Source organism: Nicotiana tabacum, chromosome 16, assembly GCF_000715075.1.
Source record: "Nicotiana tabacum cultivar K326 chromosome 16, ASM71507v2, whole genome shotgun sequence".
Classification (NCBI taxonomy): domain Eukaryota; kingdom Viridiplantae; phylum Streptophyta; class Magnoliopsida; order Solanales; family Solanaceae; genus Nicotiana; species Nicotiana tabacum.
This window is the reverse complement of record NC_134095.1, coordinates 166,889,356-166,912,444: the sequence shown is the minus strand read 5'-3', so window position 1 is coordinate 166,912,444 and position 23,089 is coordinate 166,889,356. Positions and strand designations below refer to the sequence as shown.

General features: G+C 36.4%; 1 protein-coding gene and 2 long non-coding RNA genes across 5 annotated transcripts; all 3 read left to right on the top strand.

Annotated features, from left to right (window-relative positions):
- Window positions 1-342: 342 nt before the first annotated feature.
- LOC107816100 (uncharacterized) lies at window positions 343-22,888 on the top strand. Of its 3 annotated transcripts, none has more exons than XM_075233582.1 (2): window positions 343-1,433; window positions 22,771-22,888. In XM_075233582.1, the coding sequence occupies exons 1-2, from the start codon at window positions 1,040-1,042 to the stop codon at window positions 22,806-22,808; spliced, it is 432 nt and encodes a 143-aa protein (XP_075089683.1). In that variant the 5' UTR covers window positions 343-1,039; the 3' UTR covers window positions 22,809-22,888. The 3 variants fall into 3 exon arrangements, with proteins under 3 accessions (XP_075089683.1, XP_016497262.2, XP_016497263.1); XM_016641776.2 differs by lacking the exon at window positions 22,771-22,888 and adding an exon at window positions 3,001-3,412 and having other exon boundaries at window positions 346-1,433; XM_016641777.2 differs by lacking the exon at window positions 22,771-22,888 and adding an exon at window positions 2,991-3,412 and having other exon boundaries at window positions 348-1,433.
- Window positions 10,634-12,044, top strand: LOC142170604 (uncharacterized). The gene is made up of 3 exons (XR_012699870.1): window positions 10,634-10,785; window positions 11,119-11,185; window positions 11,952-12,044. It is a non-coding gene; the product is annotated as an uncharacterized LOC142170604 (long non-coding RNA).
- LOC142170603 (uncharacterized) lies at window positions 18,133-20,144 on the top strand. The gene is made up of 4 exons (XR_012699869.1): window positions 18,133-18,202; window positions 18,535-18,601; window positions 19,224-19,309; window positions 19,732-20,144. It is a non-coding gene; the product is annotated as an uncharacterized LOC142170603 (long non-coding RNA).
- Window positions 22,889-23,089: the final 201 nt, after the last annotated feature.

Here is a 23,089-nt window from a genome sequence, read left to right as displayed (position 1 = left end):
ATTAATTGGACTGATTTGGTTATCCTAGAGGGATCAACCCAAATAGCTGTCTTCCCAACCCTTAAACTAAATTTAGTTGGCGAATATATCACATATGTATAATAATCCATGTTTGATATAGTTATAACCTTGTATAACCGATGTATATTTATATATATCGGCTAGAAAAAATAAATAGTGAATCCGGCCAGTTCAAGACCACTGATGCTGAACCTTCAATCCAAGAAGATTTTCTAGCAATAATATTTTCAAGATAAATAGAAGTGTGCTCGAACTTCTGATGCTGAACCTTCAATCCAAGAAGATTTTCTAGCAATAATATTTTCAAGATAAATAGAAGTGTGCTCGAACTTCAGATGACTTTTTAAGGAAATTTTTTCGTGATATCAAGAAGGAATTAACTTCTTTTTTCCAAAGTTTTCCGTGGAGTAAAGAGTATAGGAGTATTTGTTATATTTTTGATGAACAAATTAAGGTTAATATGGTCAATTTTTATTGTTAATTAATGCTAAAAAGTGGATTCCTTAATATGTATGAAAATAACCAAAAATCAATTAAAGTGGACCGGAGGGTAGTATAACTAATTGAAATGTTTGCTCTAAATCCATCTTCAGCCTTATCTTCCTGCCAGAGCAGATTTAAGCAAACAATTTAATAAAAGAAATCTATGGTTAAGCCACATACAATATTTTATTCTTTTAATCTTTTCGATTGATTGATTAGCCAGTTTTTTTCCAAACTATAACGTGCAATAGAAATGTCGATTTTATATTATAGTTACTTGTATCACTCCTTTACGTAAAAAGACCAGACCCTTATTCTAACTTTTGGAGTATTTTTTTCTTCTAACCACGCACTTGTCGAACATAACCACAATCACATTAGGATCAAGACTTGTCAAATTCCATTTTTTTGTTCATTTTTTACACTATAAAACAAAGAACGAAAGCCACAACTTGTCCAAACTTTCTCTCACAAATAGCCTCCTCCTAAGTAAAATACGTGATTATTACACTACTAAAAATCTGCATGAATTAGAATGAAGAACCTCGTAAAGATTGTTCTAGTGCTTTCTATCATTTCTCTCCTCCTAACATCAGCAGTTGCTCCTTCAGGCGGCGGCGGGGGCGGAGGAGGAGGAGGAGGAAGAGGTGGCGGTGGCGGTGGCAGTGGCGGTGGAGGCAAAGGTGGTGGTGGCAGTGGCGGTGGAGGCAAAGGTGGTGGTGGCAGTGGCAGTGGCAGTGGAAAATCTGGTGGCGGTTCCAAAGGTGGTGGTGGCGGAGCAAAGGGAGGTGGTGGCTCAAACAGTAGAGGAACAAGTCCCGGCGGCGGCGGCGGCGGCGGTGACGGTGGAAGAAATATTGGAGGAAACAGTGGGGTTCGGCCGTTACCTGGCGGTTACCCGGCAAGCAGTAGTTCATCTACTTCTTTAGGTTGGTCTTGTATCGCCATGTCTTTATTTGCTTACCTTTCATTTCTTAATGTTTAAAAATTTGAATAAAAAAAAAATTGCGTGTAAAATAGAGTATAGTGTGCAATTAAGAGTTATTCTTTTGTAAAGTAAATAGACAATAAACATTGTGTTCGTGATTATTCATTTGCATTAATATGCAAATCGTGTGAATCGTTTGAAGAATTTTTACACTGTTAATATACTGTTGTAAAAAGTTATGTAGTCAATTAATTTCGTTTATCTCTCAAATAATTTTAAATATTGATCTATAATATAGTTCTTTTTACACCTATTATCGATGGTTATTGCTATATCTTTCAGGTTATTATATCAACTAATATTCCAAGTATTTTACAATTTATTTATTAGATTACAAGGCTGCACGTTAGGGCAAAAATCCACTTCTTCACGATACCTGTGGAAGTAGTTGACTACTCGTAAATAATCTTCAACATACTAATTTTGACAAATAAAATATAATACGATGAGAATGCGATGAGAAATGAAAGTTAATTACCTAAGGGAAAAAAACATCTCTTTTGTTCTAACAATCATGGGCTCATTAATTTAGAGATGAATTTATCTGTCTTTTATCAAGAGGTCAACAAAAATAATGCATGTATGCAGATTAATATTGAGATGCGTAAAAGAAATTTCACTTCTTTTTCGAAAAGTTTTCAACTTTTTTTGAAATAAGCGTTTGGCTAGAAAATTTTTAATTTTCATTTGAAAATGTATTTTGGAATTTTTCAAAAATTTGAAAAATTCCAAAAAACTGTTTTTCAAAATTTTTACTTTAGATCACTCATAAAAATTCAAAAATAACCTAAAATTATATTTATGTTCAAACACAACTCTAATTTTCAAATATCATTTTCACTTAAATTATTCCCCCCTCGAAATTTTACAATTCTTACGCCCAAACGCGCACTTAGTAACAAGAAATAAGACTCAGGTATAAATTATGTTTGAGTTGACTACTGAAGTCTTTTGCTGGCACTTTGTTTGATTTGATTGAAGAAAACTTGGAATGTTCAGGGGAATTGGGCAGCACAAGTTACAACTTGTTTGGATGGTTGTTAACTGTCGTATTGTATCGTATTGTTGCTTTCAATATGATATTAAAAAATTATAATATTTATTTTAATTGTTACTTAAATTTTATTGTATCGTATCGTTAAATTCGTCTTTACGTAACGACGAAAAGTGTTACTTTATGGAACGATGAATTTGGTGTGGTCGCGTCGTTACCTTGTCTTTTTCTCTCAATATCACCCTTCATTATAATTAAATAATTTTATTTTATCATTTATCCTATATTTTCATATAATAATTTTACCCCGTATCATAATTTTTTTTTATAATATTGCAAGTTTATTCTTCATATTGCTGGTATGTGATATCATGAAACGACGTCAAATGATATAATCTATCCAAACATTGTATTCATCAAACACAACCATCCAAACAAGCTGCAGATACATGAATATTTTCATGATAAACTTATCAAAAATAAAAAGGAATGTCTTCATAATAGTATTTTGCAGGAAATAAAAATATCATGATAAAGCAAATAAAGGAATAAAAAGAGAAGCACGAGGCATCATGGCAATAGAAGCACGACGCATCATGGCAATAGAAGCACGACGCATCATGGCAAAAGAACCACGAGGCATCGCGACACCTTATGAGATTTGATTTCTATAAATAAGATGTTTGTGTTGAAAGGGGGAGGAGATCATACATGCTTAATTAGCAACTTTTCTCTAGCTTTGGTCTTTACTTCTCTCTTTATCTATTTCATTTTATCTTGTAATCTTTGAATTTTCCAAGAGTGTTGATAGTATTTTAAGAATTTCTTTCTTTGTGAGATTTAAATACTCCATAATGGAGTAATCTCTTTTGTTGGGATAGTTGATGAAGCTCGATAGCGTTATAATATTAATCTCCATTTTACTACATGCTTGACCTGAAACTTTCTAATTATATTTCTATATTGTGCTGGACTATTAGTTTTAATTAATTATTATCACTTCTATCTATTTATTCTCCAAAGTTAGTTGTATGTCAATTTTGTAATTCTCACGAAGCAAAATTAATATACGATAACTATTGGGTAAAATAATAGAGTGAGAGTAATTCTTTTTAAGCTATCATTCCAAGTCTGTAATCTTGCTTACTTCCATTCTAATTCTCACGGAGGAGTTGTAGTTGGCAAGATTATTGATTTTTAGTAAAAATTAATCGCAAGAGGTTTTTGCTATCTTTTAGCACAATTCAGGCTAGAAAATTATTTCAATTTAATTGTCACGAGTCACATATCAATTGTTTTACATAACCTCGCGGAGTGTTATTAATTGATTATTTCTTAGTGAGCAAAATATAATTGTATTAGCAATAAACAGTTATTCCTAAGAGAAATACATGTAGAAGCTAAAATTTTATTATTATCACGCTATCGAGTGAATTTAATGATTCCTAACTCTTTTTAAATATAAATCTTCCGAAAGTTATTTTGTTTCAACTTAAGCAATTTAAATTTTCAACAAACAAAACTTCATCAATCTGATTCTCTCAAATAGTAGTAAGAATATTGTAAGTTTGTAGCTAGATTCTCCAATCTCTGTGGGACGATATCATAAACTATACTAGAATTTGACAAAGTACGAGTAGCAAAATCTTATACGCATTGGCCTCGTCAAATTTTTGGCGCCGTTGCCGGGGATTGGCACAAGTCTACTTCAGACTAAATATTCTGTTACTAATTTGGGAACTTACTATTAGTATTATTATCTTTGCTATCAATATTTACTAAATATTACTACTATTACTTTTACTATTACAAGTACTAACATGTTATACAAGTGTTATTATCATTTATCCTTCTTATCATCATTATAGCATAGCAATCACTATTATTAATACTAGTACTACTTGTAACTATATTCTATATTAGTATTATATTATTATTCTCCATTGTTAGTTACTGTTACTACTAACTGATTTCGTTTACCATTTTTTTTCATAACATCTATTGCTAATTAGTACTAATATAATTACTATTATCATATACTACTACTATTATTATTATTATTATTATTATTATTATTAATAATAATAATAATAATAATAATAATAATAATAATAATAACAACAACAACAACATTATCATACTACTATTTTTATTTGATCGCTTATTATTTTTGTCATCTTTGTAATCTTTGTTGTCCTTGTTATTCATCACTTTCTTTTAATTATTTTCTTCTAAGTACTACTAGTACTACCACTTTGAGAGTTAAATTTAGTTTGTTTTTTTAGAATTTTGAGTAGTTTATGACCCGCTATTTTATAAAAGAGTTGGTCAATTACGATCCTAAAATTGAAAGATCTCTTCGATTGCGCAGGAAAGGACAAGCATTATCTTCCCAAAGCATAGCTTGTGAAGGTATGGAGAATTAGAAAGTAGAAAATATCAACCCACGCGAAGTACCACCACCAGTACAAATAGAGGATCAATTTGATGAAGTGACGCAAAGGCCAGCAAACAGAATCCTAAGGGATTATGCTAGACCTGACTGCTTCAACTGTGAATCTAGTGTCAGAAAACCTCCAGTGGCAGCCAACAACTTTGAAATCAGGACTGGCCTGATTCAAACAATTCAACAGTCTTGCATCTTCACTGGAGACGCAAGTGAAGATCCACGGAGTCATTTAATTGACTTTTTGGAACTTGTTGAAATAGCCAAGTATAATGGAGTACCTCCTGAAGCTATCAAGTTAAGGCTATTTCCTTTCTCTTTAAAAGGAGATGCCAAGACTTGGTTGCGAAGTTTGCCACAAGGTTCCATTACCACATGGGATCAAATGACTCAGAAAATTTTAAACAAATATTTTTTCCCCTGCTAAAACCACAAAGTTAAGACAAGACATATCTAATTTCTTGCAGACTGACACAGAGTCAGTTTATCAAGCTTGAGAAAGGTTAAAAGCAATGTTAAGAAAATGTCCACACCACGATATTCCTAAACATATGCAATTATATATTTTTTATCACGGGCTAAAATTCTCTTCTAGAAGTTTGATAGATGCAGCTGCAGGAGGTTCAGTAATGGGAAAAATAACAGAAGAAGCGTTGCAATTGTTGAATGAAATTTCTGAGAATGCCATCCAATGGCCATCTGAGCGTATAATTATCAAGAAGGCCGCTACAGTAAATCAGGTTGATGCTTTAAATACACTAACACATCAAATTGTTTCTTTGGCACAAAAGTTTGAAACTTTTCAGGTGAATACACAACAACCAAGCCAATCTGAGGCTTGTGACATGTGTGGAGGAAATCATCAGAACCATGAATGTCAAGCAACCAATCACAATGATGAACATGTCAATGTCATCGGTTACAAGTAGTATCCTTTTGGAAGTCCAATGGCACAGAAACATCCAGGATTTCAATGGAGCAATCCAAATGGTGCAGAGAACTATCAAAGCTTCCAGAAGCAACAAATACAGGGTCCACCCGGATACTAGAATCCAAACCATGGTCAATCGAACTTTAGACCTTATCAACAAGCAGGGCCCAATCAGCAAAGGCCTCAACAAGCTCATTCAAGTCTTGATGATCTTCTGTATAAGTATATTAAGGTCGCTGATGAAAAGATGGAGAGCCAAAATTCATCCCTAAAAAATCTGAAAATACAGTTGAGCCAATTGGCAGCTCTTGTTTCAGAAAAGATTCAAGGTCCCTTACCAAGCAATACAGAGAAAAACCCAAAAGAGCACCTTAAGGCCATCACCTTACGGTCAGGTAAGGAGCTTGATGAACCCTATGCAGACCAGTCAGAACAACAGGTAAACAACGGTAAGAATGTTGAAATACCCTCTGAACCATCTCAAAAGAATGAAGTCAAGAAAAAAGAAGAAAAAAATATTGAAAAATTGATTCCTCTCCCTGTGAATATTCCCTTTCCACAAAAAATGAAATGAGAAAAGCTTGACAACCAATTTGCAAAATTTTTGGAGATTTTAAAACAAATTCACATCAATATTCCTTTTACTGATGCTTTGTTACAAATGCCTTCATATGCCAAATTTTTAAAGGAATTTTTGTCAAGTAAAAGAAATTAGAAGAAGTTTCTGTGGTAATGCTTACGGAAAAATGCAGTGCTATACTTCAAAATAAGCTACCACAAAAATTTGGTGATCCAGGCAGTTTTACAATTCCATGCACTTTGGGAGGAGTATATTTTGAAAAAGCACTTTGTGATTCTGGAGCTTCAATAAATTTAATGCCATTTTCTATCTTTAAAAAGTTAGATCTTGGTGAAATAAAAGACACAAGTGTTTCTCTTCAGTTTGCAGATCAAAGTACTAAGAAACCTAAGAGAATAATTGAAAATGTACTCGTAAGAGTAGATAAGTTTGTTTTCCCTGTAGATTTTATAGTACTTGAAATGAAAGAATGTCCTAATGAACCAATAATTTTAGGTAGACCATTTCTTACTACATGAAGAGCAATTATAGATGTTCATCAAGGACAACTAATTTTAAGAGTTGATGAAGAAAGAGTCATATTTGATATGCAAAAGATACTAAGATATTCAGGAGATGAAACATCATCTTCATGTTTTTCAATTGACATGATTAGTTATCTTACATATGAATTCAAAGATGATCAATTAATTCCAGATTCAATGGAAAGATGCTTGATCAAATCAGGCACCACACAGGACGATGATCCCACCATCAGAAAAGAAGCTGAAATATTTGGCAAAGATTCAGAAGAAGAAGAGATGAAATCCGAAAAGGTTCAATCAAAAATTGAACTCAAAACTCTGCCTTCTCATTTGAAATATGTTTATCTTGAGCAAGAATTATTTCTAGTAATTATTTCATCTTCTCTTACTGCAGAACAAGAAAATAGTTTGATTAAAGTATTGAAAGCACACAAAGGAGCTTGGGGTGGACTGTAGAAGATATTAAAGGAATTAGTCTGGCTATTTGTACACACAGAATTCTCATGGAGGATAGCTACAAGCCAATAGTCCAGCCGCAAAGAAGATTGAATCCAGCAATGCAGGAAGTAGTGAAAAAAGAGATCGTAAAGCTGTTGGCAACAGGTATTATATGCCCCATTTCTGACAGCCCGTGGGTAAGTCCCGTTTAGGTAGTACCAAAGAAAGGAGGTATGACAGTTATAAAAAATGAAAATAATGAGCTCATACCTACCAGGATTGTTACAGGATGGAGAGTCTGTATTGATTACAGACGTCTCAATGATGTCACTAGAAAAGATCATTTTCCTTTGCCATTTATTGATCAAATGTTGGAAAGAATTACAGGATATGGTTTTTACTGTTTTCTTGATGGCTATTCAGGATATAATCAGATACCAATTGCACCAGAAGATCAAGATAAGACAACCTTCACATGCCCTCATGGAACATATGCCTATAGGAGAATGCTATTTTGTCTGTGCAACGCCCCTGCTACATTTCAGCGTTGGATGTCGGCAATTTTTGCTGACATGACTGACCATTTTCTTGAAATTTTTGTGGATAATTTTACACTATTTGGCAAAACATATAAGGATTGTCTTAACCATTTCACCTTAGTTCTTAAAAGATGTGAAGAAACAAACTTAGTTCTTAATTGGGAAAAATGTCATTTTATGGTTACAGAAGGAATTGTTTTAGGATATAAAATAAGTTGATAAGGCAAAAATTAATCTTATAGCAAGATTACCCCCTCCCACAACTGTGAAAGGAATTAGAAGCTTTCTAGGTCATGCAGGTTTTATAGACGATTCATAAAAGACTTCTCAAAGATTTCAAAACCGCTGACTAACCTCTTGATGAAAGACACTAAGTTTGATTTTTCAGGTGACTATGTAAAAACATTTGAAACCCTTAAGGAAAAGTTATCAACTGCACCTGTAGTTGTGTCCTCTGATTGGAACCAACCTTTTGAGGTCATGTGTGATGCTAGTAATACAACAGTTGGAGCTTCTTTAGGCCAAATAAGGGATAAGATTTTTCGTCCCATTTACTATGCTAGTAGGATATTGAGTGAGACACAAGTGAATTATGCCACGATAGAAAAAGAGTTACTAGCAATAGTGTTTGCTTTTGATAAGTTTCGCTCCTATTTGATAGGAACCAAAGTCACTGTTTTTACTAATCATGCAGCTTTAAAATATCTCTTAGCTAAGAAGGATACTCGACCTAGATTATTAAGATGGATTTTACTTCTGCAAGAATTTAACTTGAGATAAAGGACAAAAAGGGACAGAGAACTAAGTAGCTGACCATTTGTCTAGATTAGAAAATCCTCATCTTGAGTTTAATGAGATAAAAGAAGAATTTCCTGATGAACATATTTTTTCAGTTGACACAATTGTGACTCAACCACCCTAGTTTACAGATATCGCGAATTACTTGGTTGGAAAGTGGATACCACAAGATTACTCTTACCAGCAAAGAAAAAAGCTTATATCTGATGCAAAGTATTATCTGTGGGATGAACCTTACTTGTTCAAAAATTGTGCAGATAATATCATTAGAAGGTGTGTACCTAAAGAAGAGATGAATAAAATTCTATATCACTGTCATGATGGAGCAATTGGAGGACATTATGCAACAAATCGAACAACTTTTAAAGTTTTAGAAGTCGGATTCTTCTGGCCCACACTCTTTAAAGATGCCCGAGCATATGTAGCACAATGTGATAGGTGTCAGAGAACAGGTAATATCACCAAGAGATATGAGATGTCTGTAACGACCCGACCGGTCGTTTTGAGCTCCGACGCGTCATTCAACAGTTTGAGGCCATGAGCGGCTTCATCTCAGGTATATTGACTTGTGTGTACGGTCAGAATTAAAATTCAGGAAGTTTGGAGTCAAATCTAAATAGAAATTCTTATTTTGAAAGCTTAAAATTGAAGAAATGAACTAGGATTAGAATTTTGAGTAAACGACCTCGGAATTGAGATCTGAAAGTTCCAGCATGTTCGTATGATGATTTCAGACTTGGGCGTGTGTCCGGATTTGGTTTTGGATAACCCATGAGCATTTCGGCGTATATTGTGGAAGTTAGTATTTTAGAAGAATTTCATAAATTTGGGTTGGAAGGCATTTCAGAGTTATAGATGTGTGTTTGAGATTACGAGTCTAGGAATAGCTCCGTATGGTGATTCTGGAGTTGGGAGCGCGATCGGAAGTGAATTCGGATGTCCAGAGGTCATTTTGAAGTCATTTGGCTAAATATAGAAATTTGAAGGTTTTTGAGAAAATTCGACCGGAAGTGGAAATTTTGATATCGGGGTCGGAATGCGATTCCGAAAGTTGGTGCAAGTCCATAATGTCGAATATGACTTGTGTGCAAAATTTGAAGTCATTCGGACTAGTTTTGGTAAGGTTTGAGACACTTAGTCTCTTTTAAGGAAGTTTAAGTTGGAAAAGTCAACCGGATATTGACTTAAGTGTTAGAGGGCTCGAAATGTGAATTTTATGGTTTGGATAGCTTCGTTAGGTGATTTGGGACTTAGGAGTGTGTCCGGAATATTTTTGTGATGACCGGTGTAGAATTAAGCTTGAATTGGCGAAGTTAGTATTTTGGCGAATTGCGGTTGATAGGTGAGATTTTGATCCGGGAGTCGGAATGGAATTCCGAGAATTGCTGTAGATTTGTTATGTCATTTGTGATGTGTGTGAAAAATTTCAGGTCATTCGGACATCGTTTGGTCGGGTTTTTGATCGAAAGTGTATTTTCGGAAGTTTTTGGAAACTTAGGCTTGAATTCGATGATGATTTGATGTTTTGATGTTATTTTGGGTGTTTAGAAGGTTGGGACAAGTTTGAATGATATTGTGGGACATGTTGATATAATTGGTTAAGGTACCGAGGGCCTCGGGTAGATTTCGGAAGGTTAACGGAATGAAATTCGGACCAAAAAGAAAAGAAAAAGCTGCAGAAATTTCTGGTGCAATTTTCTGATTCGGGGAGCCTACTTTAGAAGTTCATATCTCGGGATATATAAAGAGTTATATGGTGTACAACCTATCAAATTAACGATCTTCGAGTCTAGTTTCTAAATCTTCAATCCGTTTGTCATTTGGATACTTATACAAGACGTTATGGGTGTTTAAACAGAAGGTGTCCGACAAGGAAATTTTTTAATAGGATGTACAACTTGTATAGCACAAGTGCAAGGTACAACTCGACGAAGCACGGGCAGATTCTTTTAAACACGGATTTGGCTTATTTCTTTCATTTCTTTCATTTGGCTTGGATTATTTTGGAGAGAATTTCAAGGGGGATTTCATCAAGCATCAAAGGTGAGTTGTTTCTACTTATTTCCAAGTTAAATACATGGATTAGAGCTGAAAACTCAAGTAAATTATGGACAAAAATGGTGGTTTAGGGCTTGAAACTTAAGAGAATTAAATGGTGATTTGAGGGATCAAATGAACTCCGATTTTTGTGAATTTGGTATGTATAGACTCGTGGCGAGATAAGGGTCGTATTGATGTAAAAATTTCCAAATTTTGAGACGTGAGCCCGGGGCTCGGGGTTTTGCTAATTTCGGGATTTTCGACATTTTTCGAGTCTTTTCGATTGGGTTATATTCCCTTAGCCTATTGTAATGTATTTGTTGTGGTTTTGACTAGATTCGACGCGTGAAGAGGTCGATTCAAGAGGAAAGGGCATTGAGGACTAGTCTACGGCCGGTTAGAGGTGAGTAATAGATGTAAATGCTGTTCTAAGGGTTTGAAACCCCGGACTTTCACATCGTAACGCTATATTGAGGCGTGACACGCACTCCATGGCGAGTGCGGGGTCGGATACTATTGGGGATTGTGACTTGGTCCATCCCGTGTGATGTTTATACTATACTGGTGATTGATACACATACTTCATTGATATTACTGGGCTTGATGCCATGTTTAGGGCCTTGTGCCGATTTGTAAAATCCTTAGAGGATTGATATTACTGCTTAGCATGATTTGCATATCATTTAATTTCAGTCCAAGGTTTTAAATGCTGTTTTGCAAACTCAGCCATAATTCTAAGTGTTGAAAACTTAAATGATATTTTTAAATGTATTCCGGGCTGGGAACTTCTGTTTTGTAAATGCCCAAGGGGCTTATTATATTATTTTCTGGACTGATTATAAAGTGACTTGAAACAGTGGTAATAATGACACTGTGTGATATACTTGAAACAGTGGTAACAATGACACTGTGTGATATACTTGAAACAATGGTAACAATGACACTGTGTGATATACTTGAAACAGTAGTAACAATGACACTGTGTGATATACTTGAAACAGTGGTAACAATGACACTGTGTGATATACTTGAAATAGTGGTAACAATGACACTGGATGATATACTTGAACAGTGGTAACAATGGCACTGTATGATATAAATTGGTCAGGTAACAATGGCTGACCGGTCAGGTAACAATGACTGACCAAGATATTGCGCTTGGGCTGTAGGAGCCCCTCCGGAGTCTGTACACACCCCCAGTGAGCGCCGTCGACGATAAATAAATATGGATGGCTCGGGCTGCACGCTGCAGTGGGTACTGGAATGTACCATCATATGCATTGCATTGCATTCATGCATTTGTTCATTATTTGTCGTTGTGATATTTCTTGAGATATTTATCTACTTTTGCTGGTGCTATCTGATCCTTGAGTGTTGGGGCCCGAGTGGCTGACCAGGAACGAAGATATTGCCCGAGGGGCGGGTTTCTGTGCATAGTGACACCGATGGCTGGAATTATTTTGCAACTGTTAAAAAGATTATTTTCAAAAGAGGTTTAAAACTGAGTCAAATATTTTATAAAGGATTTTCATGGAATTACTGTTTTCAAAAAGGGTTGTACCGTCTTAGATAGCATGATGAAGTGTTCTTACGTGATTTCTTATCGCTCAGTTATTATTTACTCTTATTACCACTGAGTTGGAAGTACTCACTTTACTCCCTGCACCTCGCGTGCAGTTGCAGGTACTGTTCACCCGGTAGCGGGTTATTAGCGGACTGAAGGTATACTATTGTAGTTGAGCAAGGTGACCGTCAGCGTTCACGGCACCGTATTTCTTCATTGATTCTAAATTCCATTCTGTATATTGCTGGTCTTGTATTAGTATTTAGATCTTTAGATGCTCGTGGCTTGTGACACCCCGATTTCGGGCTGAGTCGGGATGGTTTCCATTATTCTATCATGTTTACTTCGCACTTGTGATTATATTATCTGCGAATTAGACTTATTCCTGCTAAGTAATTATAAAGAGATGTATTGTTTTGTTGTTGGCTGGACTTGTCCCCATGAGAGGCGCCATCACGACCGGGTTGGGATTTTGGGTCGTGACAAGTTGGTATCAGAGCCTAGATTACTTGGTCTCACGAGTCATGAGCCGGTTTAGTAGAGTCTCGCGGATCGGTACGGAGACATCTGTACTTATCCTCGGGAGGCTGCAGGACCTTTAGGAATACTTCATATTCTTGAATTCTTATCGTGCGTCTTCGATTCAGCTTGAAAAGAAACTTTTGAAATTCCTTCCGCGTGATCGTATGCACTAACGGGCGCTCAGTATCAGATGTGTCTTGATGGCTTTTGATTCCCCGATCGAGGGGCGATGTGTAATCTCTGTGAGTTTGAAGTTAGACCAGTCAGGAGGACTTGAGGCCAAATCTTTGCCAATGGCTTGAGCACCGAGGTGCTGATTTTGTGAGCAAGTGTTTTGAACTCATATGTTCATTATTGTCCTTGTTAGCCGGAATGGAGGTTGGATATCCACGTGATGAGTATGTTAGTGTTGCGAGGTGTATTTGTACGACTTGGTAGTGGCGAAGAAGCCTACTGGATAGTAGATGAACTGTTAAGTGATTCGTTTCTTATTGTGATTTGTTGAGTAGCCCGAGTTATGGGCGCGTGAAGAATATTTTTCGTGTCTCCTAGTTAGATAAGTCTGGGAGCTGAGATCGCTTCCGTAAATGTATTATGACGAAATCGTTGAGTCAAGGAGACCACCTTGAAGGTCGAAAATATTAAAGGAAGAATATGTTCCTACTTGGTTGAATAGCCCAATAATGGAGGGTTGAAGGGTATTTTCTATGTGTTATGATTCAAATAGGTGCAACGCATGTCCATGTATCAATTTAGATTTATGTAATTGATATGCATTGTGATGCTTTGTCAAGTTGTGGATGTGTTGTTAGTATGGTTTTGGTGATTCTCTGGCAGGTGGATAGGACCAATTACAAAGGAGGCTCTGCCAAATTTTTTAAAAATTTAGGACTTAAAAAAAAAATTGGTCGCCTAGAGAGTGGGCTTAACTGTTGTGTGAGTAAATGCAAGAATTGCAGAAGAGTTAAAATTCCAGATGATTCGTGTTTCCACGAGCTTATGATGGAGTGAGTTTAATCTCACCATGATATTACGACAACAATAGAGTATATGTGTTGTGATCTATACCTTCGAGCCAAGTTGGGGAGCTTGCTGTTGATTAGCTGATTGCACAGTTTAATACCTGCGTGAATTCTGGTTATTGGCGTATTGGTGGGTTATTGCAGCTACGGAAAATGACCATGAGTGGTAATTTGAGTAAATGAATTGTTGGATGCATGCTATGGTTAGCCTTATTGGCTCATGTTCAGACTTGAGGGAAGATTCATGATTTATGCCTCGTATAGGTGCAGGCTTCGAGGGAAGTGATCCCTCTAGGTGCTTTATCGATAGGGTATTCATATGTTATAAAATTCAGTAGAGTTGGTTGCATTCGGGGCCAAGTCAGAGCTGGGTGTCTCTCAATAGCGGTCCTAGTTAATTCAAGAGGTAAAGTGTGGTGCCTAATAATTTTAAGTCTATAAGTACGGTTAAGAGTCAAGCTTTTGAAGCAGCTTATGAAGAAAGGCACAGAATGTTCTAAGATGTTTTGACTTGCGATGTAGCATTTGAGAGACATGGAATGGTCATGGTATTTGAGATAGGATGGTCTCGTGATTTAAGGTCACTCGGGGTGAGTTTGGTTGAAATAAGTTAGGTGTTAAAGGGAGATATTATTATTTCTAAGGCAATCAAGGATAAATTGGAAGGAAGTAGATTGATTAGCAATAGTTGAGTTGGTATACTGGTGTCAGTGATCGGTTCGTTTAGCGTAATCGAGTTATGAATGTGAGGCTTGTCGGCCGCAGTGATTGATGTTATTCTGAAGCATTCTTTTGTTAGGGCCTATTATGAGTAGGCGGATCCCAGAAAGTGTTATGGTGGCTTGGATAACTACTTAGAGATTGGCATATTCGACGATTATGAGGATTCGCCTGTATGCTGCTATAGTTCTCCTGAAGTGAGTTAAATGGAAAGTCTTATGTGATGAAGTATTAGCCTATCGGTGGTTCCATAGTTGTGATGGAAATCACGTCTATCGTATATTGGCACGTGAGGTACAGTGAGTGGTATGAAATTTGAAGTAAGGACCAAGGTTGCAGTTTGGTCAATGACTGTGATGTCACAATCTCAGATGAGCAGTATATGAGTTTCAGTGTTTTGAGTAAGATGGGTATTGACGTCAGTATCACCTGAGGTCGGTGTTCTGTGAGAAAGGCTTTGCATCCTGGTTAGGGATTCTTGATCGCTTTTCAGTGTTAGTGCAGCTGGTGGTTTGGATGTGTAGACCCGTTAATTATTTCGGAAGATGGTGGGAGCTTGTCCCACAGGAATATTGTATAAGTGTGACATGTAGTCACTTGATTAATTAGAAATTTAAACCAAGTATGAGGATTTTGGTAATATCATCCATTTGAGAATTTATGCCTGGAGGGCACTCTGTTTATTGGGTTATGGACCTGTGAAAGATTATTGGCCTAGCTTGGAACGATCAGGATCGACTTGAGGTCGGTTGATAGGTTTAAATGTGGAAGTGAGCCTTACGTCAGGCCAGTTGTGTTTATTTCAGCAATGCGCTCTTTATGGAAGGATAGTCGCGGTCTTATTTCGTGGTCAGTTAATTCATGTAAAGATATATTGCACCATATGAGTTGTGAGACGGCTTGGTAAATTCCTTATGTGTTGAGGTTCCGCTCAACGGTGATGTTATATGAGCAGGATGAGACTTAGATCATGTATCGCACCTCAGTTGTGCTTGAGTTTGTAGCCTATAGCGCTATATGTTTCCTTGGGAATGATATTATGCACCTTAGTGTGTTTATGACCGATATTCGGTATTTTGATGTGATGAGCTATTCAGCTCGACGTATATCTCCTTATGTGAGTTCTATATGTGGATCGGGTGGCACACCGCCATGGGTATGTTGTTTGGATCGGGTTGCACGCCGCAACCGTGTGATGTTCAGTTCAGTGCCCATATTTGCTTTTGTGTGTTCTGTTTCCCTGTTTTCTGAGGAAGTCTATGTTAGTGTGCGAGTTGAGTAGTTCCTTCTAGAGTTCGCCTTCCTTTTGTATCGCGTTCGAATTGATAGCATACTGGCACATTGTGGCGTCTTGTGGGATTTTTGATTATGTCTGAGGTGGCTTATTGCCTGAGCAGTTCGTACTGGGTGAGACGAGGTTACTAGATTTGGGGTCAGTGCAAACTGATTATATGAAGTATATTATAGAGCAAAGATCATTCTTTGGTTTGCGACAAGGTAATTGAACTTGTCAGGAGTGTAGATCCAATGAATTGTTGATTCAGCAGTTGGTTGTGAATTTCGGCACATCTCTTCAGTCGTATCGGTGTTAAAAAAAATATAAAAATATATAAAAATAAAATAAAAATTAGAGCAAGACCTGTGTAGATCATGAGATTCAATGGGAGCATCAGATTCGTGGAATTTCGACCATTATGTTTAAAGAATGTTATTGTGGTTCTATGAGTAAGTGATGCAAAGTGTGAATTCAGCAAAGTTATGCAGTCATGTTTGGGTACAACGTGTGGAGATTGATATGGTGGTCGTATGATGGAAACAGGCTTGGCAGGGAAATTCAGGATGTTGGAATTGGGCCTAATGGCTTATTTGCTTGAATAAATAAGTATATCTACAGAATTATCGAGCTAATGTGCTCAACGGAGTAGTGGTAGCATGGGAAGGTGCATGATGTGTTAAACAAGTGATTTTGGACTACTTCAGTGTAGTTCTCAGCACGTTCGAGGACGAACGTATGTTTAAGTGGGGGAGATTGTAACGACCCGACTAGTCGTTTTGAGCTCCGACGCGTCATTCAATAGTTTGAGGCCATGAGCGGCTTCATCTCAGGTATATTGACTTGTGTGTACGGTCAGAATTAAAATTCAGGAAGTTTGGAGTCAAATCTAAATGGAAATTCTCATTTTGAAAGCTTAAAATTGAAGAAATGAACTAGGATTAGAATTTTGAGTAAACGACCTCGGAATTGAGATCTGAAAGTTCCAGCATGTTCGTATGATAATTTCGGACTTGGGCGTGTGTCCGGATTTGGTTTTGGATAACCCGTGAGCATTTCGGCGTATATTGTGGAAGTTAGTATTTTAGAAGAATTTCATAAATTTGGGTTGGAAGGCATTTCAGAGTTATAGATGTGTGTTTGAGATTACGAGTCTGGGAATAGCTCCGTATGGAGATTCTGGAGTTGGGAGCGCGATCGGAAGTGAATTCGGATGTCCGGAGGTCATTTTGAAGTCATTTGGCTAAATATAGAAATTTGAAGGTTTTTGAGAAAATTCGACCGGAAGTGGAAATTTTGATATCGGGGTCGGAATGCGATTCCGAAAGTTGGTTCAAGTCTGTAATGTCGAATATGACTTGTGTGCAAAATTTGAAGTCATTCGGACTAGTTTGGTAAGGTTTGAGACACTTAGTCTCTTTTAAGGAAGCTTAAGTTGGAAAAATCAACCGGATATTGACTTATGTGTTAGAGGGCTTGAAATGTGAATTTTATGGTTCGGATAGCTTCGTTAGGTGATTTGGGACTTAGGAGTGTGTCCGGAATATTTTTGTGATGACCGGTGTAGAATTAAGCTTGAATTGGCGAAGTTAGTATTTTGGCGAATTGCGGTTGATAGGTGAGATTTTGATCCGGGAGACGGAATGGAATTCCGAGAATTGCTGTAGCTTTATTATGTCATTTGTGATGTGTGTGCAAAATTTCAGGTCATTCGGACATTGTTTGGTCGGGTTTTTGATCGAAAGTGTATTTTCGGAAGTTTTTGGAAACTTAGGCTTGAATTCGATGATGATTTGATGTTTTGATGTTATTTTGGGTGTTTAGAAGGTTGAGACAAGTTTGAATGATATTGTGGGACATATTGATATAATTGGTTAAGGTCCCGAGGGCCTCGGGTGGATTTCGGAAGGTTAACGGAATGAAATTCGGACCAAAAAGAAAAGAAAAAGTTGCAGAAATTTCTGCTGCAATTTTCTGATTCGGGGAGCCTACTTTAGAAGCTCATATCTCGGGATATATAAAGAGTTATATGGTTTACAACCTATCAAATTAACGATCTTCGAGTCTAGTTTCTATATCTTCAATCCGTTTGTCATTTGGATACTTATACAAGACGTTATGGGTGTTTAAACAGAAGGTGTCCGGCAAGGAAAATTTTTAATAGGATGTACAACTTGTATAGCACAAGTGCAAGGTACAACTCGATGAAGCACGGGCAGATTCTTTTAAACACGGATTTGACTTATTTCTTTCATTTCTTTCATTTGGCTTGGATTATTTTGGAGAGAATTTCAAGGGGAATTTCATCAAGCATCAAAGGTGAGTTGTTTCTACTTATTTCCAAGTTAAATACATGGATTAGAGCTGAAAACTCAAGTAAATTATGGACAAAAATGGTGGTTTAGGGCTTGAAACTTAAGAGAATTAAATGGTGATTTGAGGGGTCAAATGAACTCCGATATTTGTGAATTTGGTATGTATAGACTCGTGGCGAGATAAGGGTCGTATTGATGTAAAAATTTCTGAATTTTGAGACGTGGGCCCGGGGCTCGGGTTTTGCTAATTTCGGGATTTTCGACATTTTTCGAGTCTTTTCGATTGGGTTATATTCCCTTAGCCTATTGTAACGTATTTGTTGTGGTTTTGACTAGATTCGACGCGCGAAGAGGTCGATTCAAGAGGAAAGGGTATTGCGGACTAGTCTACGACCGGTTAGAGGTGAGTAATAGATGTAAATGCTGTTCTGAGGGTTTGAAACCCCGGACTTTCATATCGTAATACTATATTGAGGCGTGACACGCACTCCATGGCGAGTGCGGGGTCGGATACTATTGGGGATTGTGACTTGGTCCATCCCGTGTGATGTTTATACTATACTGGTGATTGATACACATACTTCATTGATATTACTGGGCTTGATGCCATGTTTAGGGCCTTGTGCCGATTTGTAAAATCCTTAGAGGATTGATATTACTGCTTAGCATGATTTGCATATCATTTAATTTCAGTCCAAGGTTTTAAATGTTGTTTTGCAAACTCAGCCATAATTCTAAGTGTTGAAAACTTAAATGATATTTTTAAATGTATTCCGGGTTAGGAACTTCTGTTTTGTAAATGCCCAAGGGGCTTATTATATTATTTTCTGGACTGATTATAAAGTGACTTGAAATAGTGGTAACAATGACACTGTGTGATATACTTGAAACAGTGATAACAATGACACTAGATGATATACTTGAACAGTGGTAACAATGGCACTGTATGATATAAATTGGTCAGGTAACAATGGCTGACCGGTCAGGTAACAATGACTGACCAAGATATTGCGCTTGGGCTGTAGGAGCCCCTCCGGAGTCTGTACACACCCCCAGTGAGCGCCGTCGACGATAAATAAATATGGATGGCTCGGGCTGCACGCCGCAGTAGGTACTGGAATGTACTATCATATGCATTGCATTGCATTCATGCATTTGTTCATTATTTGTCGTTGTGATATTTCTGGAGATATTTATCTGCTTTTGCTGGTGCTATCTGATCCTTGAGTGTTGGGGCCCGAGTGGCTGACCAGGAACGAAGATATTGCCCGAGGGGCGGGTTTCTGTGCATAGTGACACCGATGGCTGGAATTATTTTGCAACTGTTAAAAAGATTATTTTAAAAAGAGGTTTAAAACTGAGTCAAATATTTTATAAAGGATTTTCATGGAATTACTGTTTTCAAAAAGGGTTGTACCGTCTTAGATAGCATGATGAAGTGTTCTTACGTGATTTCTTATCGCCCAGTTGTTATTTACTCTTATTACCACTGAGTTGGAAGTACTCACTTTACTCCCTGCACCCCGCGTGCAGTTGCAGGTACTGTTCACCCAGTAGCGGGTTATTAGCGGACTGAAGGTATACTATTGTAGCTGAGCAAGGTGACCGTCAGCGTTCACGGCACCGTATTTTTTCATTGATTCTAAATTCCATTATGTATATTGCTGGTCTTGTATTAGTATTTAGATATGTAGATGCTCCTGGCTTGTGACACCCCGATTTCGGGCTGAGTCGGGATGGTTTCCATTATTCTATCATGTTTACTTCGCACTTGTGATTATATTATCTGTGAATTAGACTTATTCCTGCTAAGTAATTATAAAGAGATGTATTGTTTTGTTGTTGGCTGGCCTTGTCCCCACGAGAGGCGCCATCACGACCGGGTTGGGATTTTGGGTCGTGACAATGTCACTGCAATCAATACAAGTATGTGAAATATTTGATGTTTGGGGAATAGATTTTATATGTCTTTTTCCTTCTTCTCACTTTTTTTTGAATATATCCTTATGGCTGTGGATTACGTGTCAAGATGGGTTGAAGCCATCCCTACAAGAAAGAATGATGCTCGTGTGTAATTTTCTTAAAAAAAATATTTTTACCAGATTTGACACACCGCGAGTCATCATTAGTGACCAAGGAACTCTTTACATCAATAGGCAATTTTCTGCTTTACTCTCAAAATATAATGTGACTCACAAAACAGGAACACCATATCAGGCTCAAACTCAAGGGCAAGTTGAGGTTTCCAACCGCGAGTTAAAAAGAATTCTTGAAAAAACGGTTGGAATCTCAAGAAATGACTGGGCTTTAAAATTAGATGATGCATTATGGGCGTACCGAACGGCTTTCAAAACGTCAATTGGAACATCTCCATATAGATTAGTCTTTGGAAAAACTTGTCATTTGCCCGTAGAATTAGAACATAAAGCTTTTTGGGCATTGAAAGCACTGAACTTTGATTTAACCTCCGCTGGTAAAAAGCGATTTATTCAGGTTAATGAATTGGAAGAACTGAGATTGGGAGCCTATGAAAATGCTAAATTTTTTAAAGAAAAAACAAAAATATGGCATGACAAGTTGATCCGACCAAAGAGTTTCAAAATTGGAGATCAGGTACTTCTTTACAATAGCCGACTTAGGTTATTCCCAGAAAAATTAAAATCCAAGTGGACGGGTCCTTACAATGTTATAGGTGTTACTCCATATGGGGCTATTGAAATTCAGAAAAATGGAGGAGACAAGTTTAAGGTAAATGGTCACAGGCTAAAATTGTACTATGGAAGACATTTTGAACAACATCCATCGGTTACTTCGATAGACTGAAGAATTCTACAATTAATAAGTCGAGCTGACAACGTTAAACTCAGAACTAAGATACAAAACCCGTAACCATTGAGGGAGAAGCAGTGGAGCCTCATAAGCCCGACATAGATTTGGGTAATTAAATGCTTAATCAATTGATCTGGTCAATATCCAGGTTATTGTACAACTAAAACATCTCATGAAGGCATCTACAACAACAGAGTCACCTGTGCAGGAGTAACTCCATGGTGATTGGTATGCCTAAGTAACTGGTTGATTAACCATTTAATGATTCAATTCAAAATGTTGGCACAAGTAAATTTGTTAGTTTATATTTAAACCAGAACCAAATGACTGATAAAGTCTTAAATTAGTCAGTCTATTACATATAAAAATATGTGTTGTCACACACTCTTTCAAGTTTTTTCTTCTCTCTCCCTATATATATATATTCATCTTTTATTTTATTCTTAATTGTTGTTCTAGTACAATATTAAAGTTTCAAAGTAAAAGTTTACATATTTTTCAAACATAATTTTTTTTATTTATGCCATACAACTTCCAAGTTTGTGATTTTATTTTTGTGAAGGCAAGAACGAGTATCTCCAAATTTGAGAAAATGTTGGAATTGAGAAGCATTATGATCTCAACAGGTAGAATCAATAAAATTCTGCTAGAACTTGCCCCAAATGTCTATCAAGGTGAAATTCTAGACAACACTATCTTTAGAATGAAATTAGGCTTTCTTTGACACCTTTTTTTTAGCGTATCTATTTTAACGACAAATATTTATATTTTACCTTTTATCACCCAACTTTGAGCTCCCCCCCCCCCACCAAAAAAAAGAAAAGAAAGAAAAAAAAAGAAAGAGGAATAAACCAACTTTTATTGATACACCATATTAGTTTACCTTACAAAAAGATTGATACTACTCCTTCCGGCTATAGTTGAGCAAGAATGATTATTAAAGCAAGCGAGAAGGAATACTTATGGAGTAAATGTTCTATTTTACTCTTAAAAAAAAAGAAAAAAAAGAGAGGAAAACAAGGTGTATATACCTGTAAAATAAATTATTGGTTCAAGAAGCTTGAATTTAAGAAATCTATTGAGAGAAATGATGAATTAAGTGATGTTAATTATGAAATTGGAGACCAGGACCTTTAGCCCAATCTCTAGAGTTATTTTCTTGTGTTGAGTTGTACATAGTTACTTTGATAAAATAATCGGCTCTCATAATAAAGCTGGATGGAACAAAGTCACTACAAATATATCCTTTTACCTTACCAGCATTAAGCCTATCATTACAAGCCTTAAAAAGTCCTAAAATAATTTTAGAAATTAGTGTTGATTCTACATTAGTGGAGACTGACATGAAGGGCAAGCCTATGGACAAAATTTGAGAAACTCGCAATTGTAATCATAATGTTATCAATCTCAAAAGGTTCATCAAAAAAGGAGTTGAAATTTTTTGGCAAACAAAAGCAGAAGCAGAAACAAGGTATAAATTTGACGACTTAAAAAACTTATAGGTTTTGAATCTTATGTGAAACTTTATTTTTTTACTTTTCTTCTCTACAAGAAACAACAATTATTAATAAAATTACTGCCTCGAGGATGAGCAAGGATTCAAGTGCGGGGGAGTTTGATGACTATAAAATATTCATATATTATATACTTAAAAATAAATTATTTTAAATAATATATATATATATATATATATATATATATATAATATGTCAATTATCTGTATTTTCTAATAGTATTTTGCAGGAAATAAAAATATCTTGATAAAGCAAATAAAGGAATAAAAAGAGAAGCACGAGACATCATGGCAATAGAAGCACGACACATCATGACAATAGAAGCACGACGCATCATGACAAAAGAACCACGAGGCATCGTGGCACCTTATAAGATTTGATTTCTATAAATAGGATGTTTGTGTTGAAAGGGGGAGGAGATCATACATGCTTAATTAGCAACTTTTCTCTAGCTTTGGTCTTTACTTCTCTCTTTATCTATTTCATTTTATCTTGTAATCTTTGAATTTTCCAAGAGTGTTGATAGTATTTTAAGAATTTCTTTCTTT